The sequence below is a fragment of the Ictidomys tridecemlineatus genome, chromosome 6 (genome assembly GCF_052094955.1).
Source record: "Ictidomys tridecemlineatus isolate mIctTri1 chromosome 6, mIctTri1.hap1, whole genome shotgun sequence".
Lineage (NCBI taxonomy): Eukaryota > Metazoa > Chordata > Mammalia > Rodentia > Sciuridae > Ictidomys > Ictidomys tridecemlineatus.
The window spans coordinates 167,036,893-167,049,876 of record NC_135482.1 but is presented as its reverse complement, the minus strand read 5'-3'; the positions used below and the strand labels follow the sequence as shown (position 1 = coordinate 167,049,876).

Genomic DNA, 12,984 nt, shown 5'->3' with positions numbered 1-12,984 from the left:
CCTTATTGTTCTGGTTGTATGAATGTTATAGCTTTGTGCTGAAACTTCATTACTAGCCAGAAAGAAAACAGAGTAGGTAGCATATCTCAATCATAAATATACTGTCCTGGACAGATTAAAATAACCATAAAGCTATGTGACAAGTAACCTGATCACTCTAAGGAATCACTCCAGGATATGTCCAGTATTTTAATTCCACATCTTACCTTAGATGGATATTTAAGTGAATCTTAATGATTATCCTCCCTTGGTTCTCAATGTGTGCATAAGGATCTCATTTCTTTCTTATATGTGGAACTAAATTTTGCAAAAATATTAAATGTCTTGGGAAAGTTTTCTTTAAGCCTGTAAAATTTGCAGTCATTTTGGAGAACACACCCCCATTTCCACTTAGATGTCCAAAGCTCTATATGATTTTGACAAGTTTATCGTGTCCCTCAATTTACAGCTTCATTTTTGTAGACTAAACTTAAAAAAAAAAAAAAGCTCTTTCTACTGTAATCAATCTGTGTGTTTCATAGTGAACTGACACTACCTAATTCATTTCACCTCCTTTTTAGATGTCTTTTCTCTTTAGAAAATAAAGAAATCTCTCTCTCTAATTATTCAGATTTCTTCTGATAATATCCTTCACCTGTGGTGCTTAAAGATGAGAAAAATTTTATTTGTTTTTGCAAAGAATCAGTACATTAGGAGTCTCTGCTCACCTGTGTTTCCATTCTGTGTGCTGTTCCCATTGTAGGATCTCTCTACCCAACGAGCATGCGCATCAGGGAAGAGGGGCGCCTGGCTGTGAACTTCAAGACCCAGGCTCAGTTCCATGGCTTGTTTGTGCTGTCACATCCCGGTAAGCCCCACTATCCATTAGTAGTCACTCCTCACATAAGAAAGAGATAAAGTTTTCATATTCACACGTGTTTCGGCAGGCTTCCTGCTAGCTTTAAAGCCCTAAATTTCAAGTGAATTTTATATGTGCAAATATCTCCTTGAAGGCTTGATAATTGTTTGCTGCTATTTCATCATTCACAAAATTATCATTATGCAGACTCTTAGAGATAGTGGAATGTAAAAGGAAACCTCACCGAGTTCATGTTTAGTAGAGTTTTCCTTATATAAAGAACATGGGGATAACAATTCTTTTCCCCACTTTGCTTCTGTTGTGCCAAAATATATATATATTTTTTTTCCTTTTAAATTTCAGATGATTCATTTAGCAAACACTTCTCCATTTATAGCCCTTTTCTAGGTATTGTGAGAAATCCTTATAAGACAGCCAGAAGTGGTACTTGACTTTCCTACTGAAGTTTCAAATGTTTTAACTGCTAGGACTGTCTAGGCAATTTTACTCAATGTGATGGACAGTGCTTTGAGTATGAGTGAAGCTGCAGTCAGTGAAGCCCCATGTTTCCTTGTTTTAAAAAGGACATTTCATTACAAATAATTTGTTTTCCTATTTGACTTTCCGTACTACTAAAAACCGGTTTGTGTATTTAACTGGAGTGCCAACTTCTGTCAGATTAGAAAGGAAAATTAGTTGACTTTCCTTCTCCATATCCTTCCCTTTTCAGAATGTAAGCCCTAATGAAAGAGAGACCAGAGCTGAATATGCAGGCAAATAAAGAGGGTTCATTGTATTTTTATGAGATTGAGCTACAAGAAAGAACCAAAAGGAATCATTTTGCATTATTGTAATTGACAGTTCTGAAAAAGGAGGATTTCCTGATCTTTACAGTTCCTTCCCCAGCTCCACCTTTCTCATAAACTGAATCTTTGTTTAGCCTCAGTTGCAGGGAATCTAATTAAATTTAGATCCCATTTGTAGATTGGGGTTGCCCAGCTGTGCAGATGCTAACAGACTATTTGAAGTTCAGCTCACAACGTTGGTGCACAATAAAAACATTCATAGCCACTCTGATCCCTCTGCACTGACTCCCTGGAAAGTAGTCCTGAGCAATTTGAGCATTTCTGTACAATTACCTTTTGAGAAAAAATCATAGCAGAAAAGACACTGAATTAACAATCAGAAGTCACACACCCTCTCTGTGTGATGAGCTTGGGACAGTCATGTAATTGCTCTCGGCTCAATTTTTTTTTATACCTGCAACATGAAGATTACCATATCAACCTTGACTATTTTGCAGACTTATAAGAATACAAGCAAATAATATGTGGTAAAGTATTTTGAACACGAAACTGCTGTGCACTCTTTCAATGGAACCACTGAATTGTTGTTATTGTTGGCATTTCCCTAGCATCTTTTACCAGCTCAATGATCATGTCAGCTGATCATCCAGGCCTGACATTTTCCCTCCGCCTTGTAAGGAGTGAACCAACCTATAACCAGCCTATCCAGCAATGGAGCTTTGTCTCTGACTTTGCAGTAAGTAAGGCTTGCTTAATTTTCCTTGTCTGCTGCCTTTGGATTGCACCTTGAGTTTTTAAGTGAAAACTATATAAATGCCTTCTTTCCTTCTCAAAGGTACGTGACTACTCGGGAACCTATACTGTAAAGCTGGTGCCATGCACCACCCCGTCCAATCAGGAGTACCGACTGCCAGTCACCTGCAACCCCAGAGAGCCTGTCACCTTTGACCTTGACATCCGATTCCAACAGGTGTGTTTCACAGAGTGACTTATGCCATGACTTTGGGGTCCCACTTCATGAAAGTCATGGTTTACTTTGATCACTACTCCTTTTTTCACACATGAATGACTTTAATTCTTCTGTCTGAGAAAAAAGTAAGTCATATAGGAAGAAAGCAGGGGAAGAAAGAAGGCAAACGGAATTGAGTTTTATCTGTTGTTGGTCCTAGATTTAAAATCCATAGATTAAGTTCATGCAGGAGTGATTTTTCTCTTATCTGATCTCATCTTGTCAGCTCCTGCAGTTTGCTACCTCAGAGATTTGAGAACTTTCTCAGAGTTCTGCCCATCTACGTCTCATTCTTAATCTTCAAGGAGAATGAAATCTATCGTTCAAACCACTTTAAAGTACCTAATTGTTATTATGTATTAAATGTTGACCCACCATCAACCAACCATGATATTTACAGGGTTTTTTTGTGTGCCCCAATATGCCAGTAGAAATGAGTTCAAGCAATGCTTCTTGGCCCCATTCAAAAAAAAAATGATTTAATCCCAATAGTTTTGCTTTTTCAAGAAGGACAAAAATGAACACAATAATTCCCTAAATTGACTTGATTGGATATGGAGATTGCAGCATGGTGTTTAGTGTTCTACAGTACACAGTGGACATGGACGTGGACAGTATGGTGTGTGCTTGTGAATCTTCAGAACCATCAAGAATACATAAAAGGGCTTTTATCCTTGGTTTTAGGTCAGCGATCCAGTGGCAGCTGAATTCAGCCTCAATACTCAGATGTACCTACTCTCCAAGAAGAGTCTCTGGTTGTCTGACGGATCCATGGGATTTGGACAAGAAAGCGATGTTGCTTTTGCAGAAGGTATTACTTCACAAATGAGTAGGGCTGCTGGGTTTGTCCTTGTTTTATTGGGATTGTGTTTGAGGGAGAAAATGACAGCCTCTCCTGTGGAGGTAAGAATACAATTGAGTCTTCATCACTCCAGCAGACATGAGGAGTCACTAAAATTGGGCAGATGCCACTGGATGGTGTCTTTATCCTGTTTTTAGCCTCTGTTCACCATAGAGCAGTCTGTGGTTTTTCTTAGATTTTTATTTTTTTCAGTTTTCACAAGTTAAAATACTGCAGCTACATGAGATTGTAAATGCCTCACAAGAAAATAGTGTTCCCATCTTTTCTTAATGGTATAGACTCAGCACCTAGAAAAATACCTAGCATACCCAAGAGGTTAGTAATTACTGAGAAATGTGTGATTAAATACCAGGGGGTTTCACTAAACTCTCTTTCCAAAGCAAATAAAGTTAATTAGACTTTTTATTGATGTTTTCCTTTTCAGTGTGATTTTATAGTATATGAGTCTACATCTCACCCACTAAAAAATTAATTTGCGTAAACTGGACTTTAACCACAAGGGGATGTTATGAACATCAAATCATAGGCCAGACTTTCAGATTATTCCCCGTGGTGGTTGAGCGTCAGAGGCTCCAGACAGCCTCAGTCATTCTACAAAGTGGTCTTATTGGAGACCTGGGAGTTGACCAGATCCTAACAGGAAAAGGCTTTCCATGTTTGATGACAGACACAAAGGAAATAATCTCTGGGTCATTATTGTCATAAGCTATAGCATCATGCAGATGTCATCCTATCACAGGAGAGAAATCACATTGCCACGTCTGTTTCAGGTGATACAATTTATGGTCGTGTCATGGTAGATCCTGTCCAGAATCTGGGTGACTCCTTTTACTGCAGCATTGAGAAGGTTTTCCTATGCACTGGAGCTGATGGCTATGTCCCCAAGTATAGTCCAACAAATGAAGAATATGGCTGTTTAGCCGACTCTCCTTCACTTCTGTATAGATTTAAAATTGTGGTAAGTGCTTTCATCCAAACATGAGCTGGATAGATTTTTCAGTCTAAGCCTGTTGGTTTTATACTTTAAAACAATATCATCCTTTTAAATCAAGTCAAATAGTAACATTTTATGTCGATCTGTAAACGCTTAAAAAGCTTTGTATTTACACACAACTAATAGGAAAACTTATCAGCCCTTGCAAAAACTGGCATTGTCTATAGCAACCATCACTTTCCTTATTGCTCTAAGGACAAAGCTCAACCAGAGACACAAGCCACCAGTTTTGGAAATGTCCTCTTTAATGCCAAACTGGCAGTGGATGACCCTGAAGCCATCCTCTTAGTGAATCAGCCTGGCTCTGATGGATTTAAAGTCGACTCAACACCACTCTTTCAGGTAGGCCCCAAACAAGCTCCTTTTAAAAAGTTGAATAACCATGTGCAAGACTCTTGACATTTCTGCCTCAGAAGTCTCCTAGATAAATGGAAGTAATAGTAATATTGTACATAGTGAACGGGAACATTTAAGATAATGCAGTCCATAAATTCTAGCTATTATTATTTCTATTAATGTGTTACTATTTTAAGACTACATGTAATGAAGACTGTTATTCAGCTCAGAATATAGAGCTAAGTCAGACAACTGTATAGTTTGCTTTTCTTATTGAAAATTTCCTTCCTGGGGACTTTTCACAGCCAACTTTTGAGAGTGATCTTGCATGAACTGATGGGCTCATAAAAACAATTGTGGGGCTGGGATTGTGGCTCAGTGGTAGAGCACTCACCTGGCACATGCAAGGGCCTGGGTTCGATCCTCAGCACCACATAAAAAATAAATAAATAAACAGAAGATTGAATAAATGTATTAAAAAACAGTTGTGCACAATATACAAGATCTCCCTTCTCAAAGATTCTATCCATGAAGATAAAAAATTCTGAGACAAGAGTGCAGAGAGACGCAGGCTGTCCTAACAACACTGAGAATACAAACAACAAATTCAGAGATGTGTTGGCATTGTGAATCCTTGAGGGAGCAAATACACCCTTCAGGATAGTTACTGAAAATTATGCAGGCAGGATTTTTGCACAGACAGGAGAATGTTATTCTCATTCAACCTAAGGAAGGAATCTTAAGAAAGCATATTTGTTATTCTGACTCTTTTCAAACAACAGATCAAAATATGATTTCTTTCTCAATTTTGTTATTATCTCTCAAAACATCTAACTTCTCTAAATCCTGAATGCTTCAAAGAGTCAATCAGAAAATCCCTCCTATTCCCAGACCCTGGAAAAGCTTTAAAGTTAATATTTCCCTACTGTGGTCTTATCTATAAAAAAGCAGCAACACATATTGAAAGAGCACAGAGGGTCAGATTTGAGATCTGGTTCTAACTCTGCCACTAACTAGTTGGGAGAGATTGATCAAGGCATGAACTACTGTGTATTCTTCTTTGCTCGTTTTTAAAAGAATAAGCTAGACTATGTACTAAAGAAACTTCTTTACAGCACTCACATTCTGTGACTACAAATACCGATATTCCACCAGTGCAAGCTTCCTTGAGTTGCACACAAGTTATCACAGAGTGCTTTACACTGGAGCCTTGCACCTCTACACCCTCAAAAAGTATTGAGTAAATTAAGTCAGGCTAAATTAACATTTTTCATTATCTCCTTTAATTTCTCTTGTAAAGAATCATGAATCAGGTTGTCATAGAATCGTATTTCCTAACAAAAAGGGCTGTTTTCCAGGTTGCTCTGGGCCGAGAATGGTACATACACACAATCTATACAGTAAGATCAAAAGACAACACCAATCGAGGTATCGGCAAAAGAAGTGTGGAGTATGAGTACCACTCTCTGGTGCATCAAGGGAAGCCACAGATAACTACCGGGAGCCGGAAGAAGAGAGAGATCAGGAGCGCACCCCCACTGGCATGGGACATCGGTGCTGAAAACAACCGAGGGACAAACATCCAGCACATTGCCCTGGACCGCGCCAACAAGAGGCAGACCCCCCCAGGGAGAGTGCCCCCCGAAGGCATCCTACCCCGGGAGCTCAACAGTCCCAGCTCTGAGGTCAGTCTGGTCACCATCGTGGGCAGCATCGCGGTGGGATTACTCACCATCTGCCTCACTGTCATTGCAGCAATGATGTGCAAAAGCAAGAAAAGTGTCAGGGGTAAGGACACTCCGAAGGGCTCTGGCAGCAGCGAGCCCATGATGCCCCCGCAGAGCCACCATAGCGACAGCTCAGAGGTGTGACCGTTGCAGCTAGAATTCAACCTTCTCCTCAAGTGCCTAAGGAAAGACAATAGAACCCCCAATACTTCTGATGGACAGCAGAGAATTGGGGATTTGTGTGATGAAGAAGCTGCTCAGAGAACCCCACTGTACTAATGTCTTTTAATTGAGTTCTGTACATCCAAGGACAAATTCAGACCACAACTTTTATTTTGCCAGAAGGTATCAGTGATGTATTCACACACAGAGCCATGGATGGACAGCAAGGAATGTACTTTCTCTTCTTCTTCTTTTATTTTTTTTTCCCAGCATGTTCTCTCTGCTGTAGAGATGAACAAATTCAAAGGTGCTAACAGACTCTCTCCTGAGTTTAAGAGAAGTCCGTTGTTGTTATGTTAGTGTGAACTTGAAAGGTGCAATTATCACATTATTCATTCATTTGTAACTGATCTTACTAGAAAGGTTTAATTGGTAGCCAATAGGAATGATCTGTTCATTATGACAAGTTTTCATAGGTGAAGACAGCATAGAATTATGACCAGGGCTACTTTAACCCATAAATCACCTTTTTCTACTATTTGGGAAAGAGTGGATGCAAAAATAGAGAGGAGCTCACTCACTCACTTGGATTTGAATTGCTTCTCATCTTCCTCAAACCCTTCTTGCTTCATTTGCTTATTTAATTTTAAATTAAACCAAAGAATATGTTCATTCTGGAAGAAAGTTTTTAGAGAGACTGCCCTATTTGCATGTCTAATAAGGAATAGTAGTTTTTTTGTTTTGTTTTGTTTTGTTTTGTTGCTTAGGAATATACCTTACTGGTGCTGAACATTTGTGGAAAACAAGAGTATTGTTGACATTGACAAAGAAATGCCTTCGCATCAGATTCACTACCAGACAATGTTCTGTAAGAACTGAGCCTAGCTGTTTGCAGTATTGAACCCATAAATGATAATAAGGAACATCTTTAGAGATGGCAAAGGTGATATTTATTAACATAATATGTATAACCAGGGTGCCTCTGATACCTACTTTATAGAATGAAAGAACATTTCGACACATGGCAAATGAGATTTGTCCTCCGAGTAGCATAACCATACAATAACGTCCAGAACTTAAGATGGCCATAGGAATTTTTATTACATTTCTTGTCAGCATCTGATCCAAATGATGGGAATCTCTGTGGTTGTCTTTCCAGAAATGTCTTGGATGTGCCAAGCATCATGGATCATATTGTTTTTTGATCCAAGAATAGAGTATCACCCTTGGCATCCCCAGTTCAGTGAACTGCTACAGTGAGGTGCCACTCACTAATTAAAAATATAATCTATAACACTACTAATCAATCACCCCCTCAAACACAGGGAATTTGAGTGAAATTTCTCGGTTCTCTCAAACCACCTATTGCTTTTCCTGCAAAAAAAAAAAAAAAATTATATATATATATATTTTTTTTTTACCAAATGGCAGAGATTTGGGTTAGAAAAAGAAAATTTCAGTAGTTTAATGACCAGTCTTGCAAAAGCTAGGTAAGCATATTTGAAACAAAAATAAAATCAGGAGAAAAAGAACAATGTCTAAGGATGAACCCTCAAATGTTTCCTGGAATCCCCTTCCACTTCCAACCAGATTCTGGCCAAAGTGAACATTCTAGTGGAATGGAGATTTTTAGAAGGCAAATTTCTTCTCAGGTCATATACGCACATCGTCGCTTGGTGTATCCATGTACCAACCATCTCTTGGTTTAAAAAACGGAAGCTACATGGTACTGGTAGAGAGGTTAAAAAAGTGTCTGATACTTGCCTCCTTTCTTTTAGGCATCTCTGCACTTTACAAAAGTCTTTTAAAGAATAGACTGTAATCTTCTATGGTGATACATTCTTAATTATCTCCCTTTCTCTTGCTTGACTTCTGGTAGATGCTTTGCTACATCTTTGGCTATCTCATAATTTGTGTGGGAATTAACATCAATTAAGCAGCTTCAAATAGTGCATGGACTTTTTTACTTCTTTGCATTGGGTTCAGTTTATGTAGGCAGATGCTACAAGTATTCTCAATCAACTTTCTGATACTTTAGCAGTTAAGAACTCCAGAGCCTATCATGCAATGCAACCTCTGGGTCTCACTGACAAGTGAATACAATATTCAGTGAAGCGTCATTGTAAGTCTGTTTTGAGTCATTGGCCAGGCGGGTTTTACCAGATTACGCTCTGCAATGCATTGGTTTAATGAAGCTACTGTCTAGAAATTGGAGAGCTTATTAAATATGAAACAAGTCTATTCTTCCCTAACCAAAAGAAATTCCTTCCTCTCTGCCCAACTCTTCTTTTTCTCTCCCCAGTCACTCCTTTTTTTTTTATTAGTTACACATGACAGTACAATGATCTTGGCATATCATATATTTGAATCAAACTTTCAACCCTATTAAAAAGAAAGTAGTCTGGGGAAATATGCAGATATAACTTTCTTACATACAAATTACTTAGGATATATGCATCACTTTTAAAAATTCTAGTTACTAAATATGTGATATAATAAACATTGATCATCTTCAAAATTATTTTAAGTAGAAAAAAATAAGGTAATTTTTTGTTGTTCAATAAAATTGACCTTTACTTTCAGTATTTTTGTTTTTATAGAAATATTCTGTTATTATCAGAACAAATACATTAAATAACTTCCATAGAGAACAGGTTCTAGGCAGTAATAGCTCTTTAGTTTCTCATTATTTTCTGACCCCAATCAATATCTTATTGATATTACATAATAAAAACCAAAAATAAATATTGTTATTAGTGGCTCTTCTAAGCATATGAACCATGCAACATTAAAATACATAAGTAAATTTTAGTGATGGTATCGTTTAATTTGTTTCCTTTCATTTCTTCAGTTAGCATTTACTGAATGCTCACTTGGAAATGATTAGCCATTCTGAAAGACTATGTAGAAACCAAGCTACTCTCCCTGTCCACCATCGGTAGGGGTTCTTTCCTTGAACTAAAGTGTCAGGAATTGCATGAGGTTCTCTCCTCGACACACCAGGCAGATCTGTGGGCCATGTTTTTTTAAAAAAATCTCTACAGCACCAAAATTAGAGTCCACTCTTTCCCATCTAAAAGAACCCCATGCAAAATATTTCAAATCAATCATTTGATGGATTTGACCTTTACAAACTCATCCAGAGGAAGTACATTGTTGTGCTGTGGGTGGCACTGTATTATCTTTTCTTCTTAGTAGATGATAGGCTCATTTTATTACAAGAATGGGCTGAACAGGATGAAACTCTTCCTTCTTTAGCATCATTGGTATGTCCTGAAATCTCAGCGTCTGCCATGTTTGAACCACATGAATAAAGACCAACTAGAATCCTGCTGTCAACTCCGTATGTGGCATGGTGATAAGAAGGAGACTCAATAGGAAGAGATTTAGTTCTATAGGCAGCAACAGAGCTTTATCAAGTCATCTTACCTTTAATTTTTTTCCAGGGTACCCACTCCAAGGTTTACATTGAAAATAGATCTGTGTAAAAATAATTGAGAGCCTTTCCTCATATATCTCAAAATATTTCCAGATAGAGCAATGTGAAAGTACCAACATTAGAACTAAATGTAAGGACACTTAGATTTTAAAAGTTGAAAACTTTATTTTGAAAATATCTATTTAATATTATCTTGGACACCAATTCAGTGCTTTAGTAGGAAAAAGAAAAAATGTTGTTGTTAAAAGTGCAAATGTTTTACAAATTGGAAATTTTCATAATTGTATTATTGTGAAAACAAGAATGTTACCATTCTTTAAAACTCTTTCATTTTTCTAGCCATAGTAGCAATAATAAAAGGATGAAAACAAGTCTTTTCACCAAACTTGAGGCACAAGAATGGAACTCAAATGTTCAAATAGTTTAACTTATCAAGAATCAAAAATGTCTAATTTGACAGGAAACTACAAGTACTAGTATTCCCTGTGTATTTCTCTCTCTCTCTCTCTCTCTCTCTCTCTTACACACACACACACATACATACACACATACACACACACATACACACACACATGCAAATATAAATAAACTCGTCATTTCTAAATGGAAATAATCCTAAAGACATAGTTCTAATTGAAATAACTCATATGATTGTCAAGGTCAACAGAAAGGTCGTTTGTGGGAATGTTAGTCCAAATGTTAATATGTTTTCTCAAGATATTTCCCTAGAATTAATTCTATTTTTGCACTGTAATGACAGAAAATTTCAAGGTACTCCTTTCTATTACTTCCCTTTTTCATATCCATTCATATTAAGAAATAAAAGGCTTTGAGATTTGACTAGGTATTTTGGTTAAGATTTTAAAACAGAACAAGATATTTACCTTCCTTCCATCAGAAAGATTACATAGAAACTTTTTTAAAGAAAGCTGAACAAAAGTTGACAAAAACAAAATATACTAAACTAAGTCTCTCTCTTGATTTGATTTTATTGGGAGAAAAATCAGAATATTAAATTTGTAAACTTGTTTTTCAAAAGCATTTAATCTCAATCTCTCTCTCTCTCTCTCTCTCCCCACCCCCCCCCTCCCCGTCCTTCTCTCCCTCCCTCTTTTTCTGTCCTTTTTCCTCCCTCCCTTTTAACTTAATGAACTAAGTCTTTTTTTTTCCTTTTTCCTTTGGGGTACTCAGTATTAAATCCAGGGGTGCTGCTCCACTGAGCTACATCTCCAGCCTTTTATTTGTTATAATTTTTGAGATAGGGTCTCCCTAAAACATCTCAAACTTGCAATCTTCCTGCTTTAGCCTCCTGAGTCACCGGGATTACAGGCGTGGTGGTATACTCCTTTCTGTACAAAATGTCAAAGCTTTGGGGTGAAAGGAAAAACAATTTCCTGCCAAAATCAAAATTGAATAATGTAATTCATCATATTGAATAATGTACTGACAATCTGTGCCTTCATTTTTTTTTCTCAGTAGAAATTCAACCTTGACATTTAAGATGTAAAAAAAAATCCCTTTAGAGATTTCATGGAGTACAAATCAAAGGTCAAAGATCACACAGATGAAATTCTTTGGGATGATTGAAGGCTTTGCCATGGAATTGGTAGCCAAAAGAAATTGTTAAACTATTAACCACGTTATCCGTTGTTATCGGTTTTGAATTATAATTATTAAAGACATAAGGTGTTTTGGATTAGCCAGATGGCACCTTCCCTGATGGCATGGTCACTCACAGACACCACACGAGTTTCTACTATGGATATTTATCATTTCCAACATTTGGATCATTCTCTCACATGAGAATTGTCAGCATTGTGGCCTAAGAAGGAAAAAAATAGGGTATGTTTTTCAAAATTAAAAATTAAGAGCATGATTATAAAAATTACTTAAAATATGGAGAAGTAGTCACTGGTCAGAATAAAAGAGAATTTCTGTGAGGGTCAAAATAGTACACATTACAAAAGAAAAAAAAAATGGTACAAAGCAGAGCCTTTCGCTGTGACTTCAGGAGTCCAAGTTTTTGGCAAGATGTTTTTAAAGCCCATTTGTGTGTTAAAGAATGCTTTATCCTGAACAAGGAGCTGTGTGTTTTATAATTGTATTAAGTGCTTCCTTCTTCCCAAGTGGCCTCCATAACACTTAGTAAATGTGTATTTATCTGGCCACTGAGTGACATATCTGTGTGTAATAGAATTATTTGCAGAACTTAATAGCCTTTGTTATTTTCCCATGGGAATTCTTCAAAATCCAACAGGGTCTAGTTTTTTTTTGTTTTGTTTTGTTTTGTTTGTTTTTTTTTGTTTTGTTTTGGAGGTTTTTTTCTTTATATGTTTGCTAAGTTACTGCATATTTGCTGGATATTGAAGTTTATTCCTGGGAATCTAATTTTGCAAATAATTTGGAGATATCCAATCTTACAGTCAAGTCCAAAATAACTCTTGCTACCATTTGTGTTTCATAACTACCCCTGTTTTCCTTCAAAGTATATCACATCTTTAATATAAATAAAGCACATACAAATACGAATGTTCAAATGGCCAAGTTTTTGTGGTGCATTCTGTAATTTTTTTTGTTATTCTTTTTAGTTATGCATGACAGTAGAATGTATTTTGACATATCATACATACATGGAGTATAACTTCCCATTCTTGTGGTTGTGCTTGATGTAGAGTTCATTCTGGAACTTTCGATTACACTAAAATCACAGATTCCTGCAGTATGCCATGCGGGAGACTTGAACTTATACAGGCCTCTAGACTGGGACACGTGTGCCCAGATAAGGGTGGTAAATATTTGCCACTCTTCAGC

At 37.0% G+C, this 12,984-nt stretch overlaps 1 protein-coding gene across 1 annotated transcript in view; it reads left to right on the top strand.

Moving 5' to 3' along the window:
* The window catches only part of Frem2 (FRAS1 related extracellular matrix 2), a 168,254-nt gene extending 155,537 nt beyond the window's left edge, over positions 1-12,717 (top strand). The window contains exons 18-24 of the mRNA XM_005330232.5: positions 743-847; positions 2,253-2,380; positions 2,480-2,614; positions 3,338-3,464; positions 4,286-4,473; positions 4,705-4,851; positions 6,204-12,717. Coding sequence (XP_005330289.2) covers positions 743-847; positions 2,253-2,380; positions 2,480-2,614; positions 3,338-3,464; positions 4,286-4,473; positions 4,705-4,851; positions 6,204-6,716 — 1,343 coding nt within the window. The 3' untranslated portion in view covers positions 6,717-12,717. The remainder of the gene's footprint in view (positions 1-742; positions 848-2,252; positions 2,381-2,479; positions 2,615-3,337; positions 3,465-4,285; positions 4,474-4,704; positions 4,852-6,203) is intronic.
* Positions 12,718-12,984: the final 267 nt, after the last annotated feature.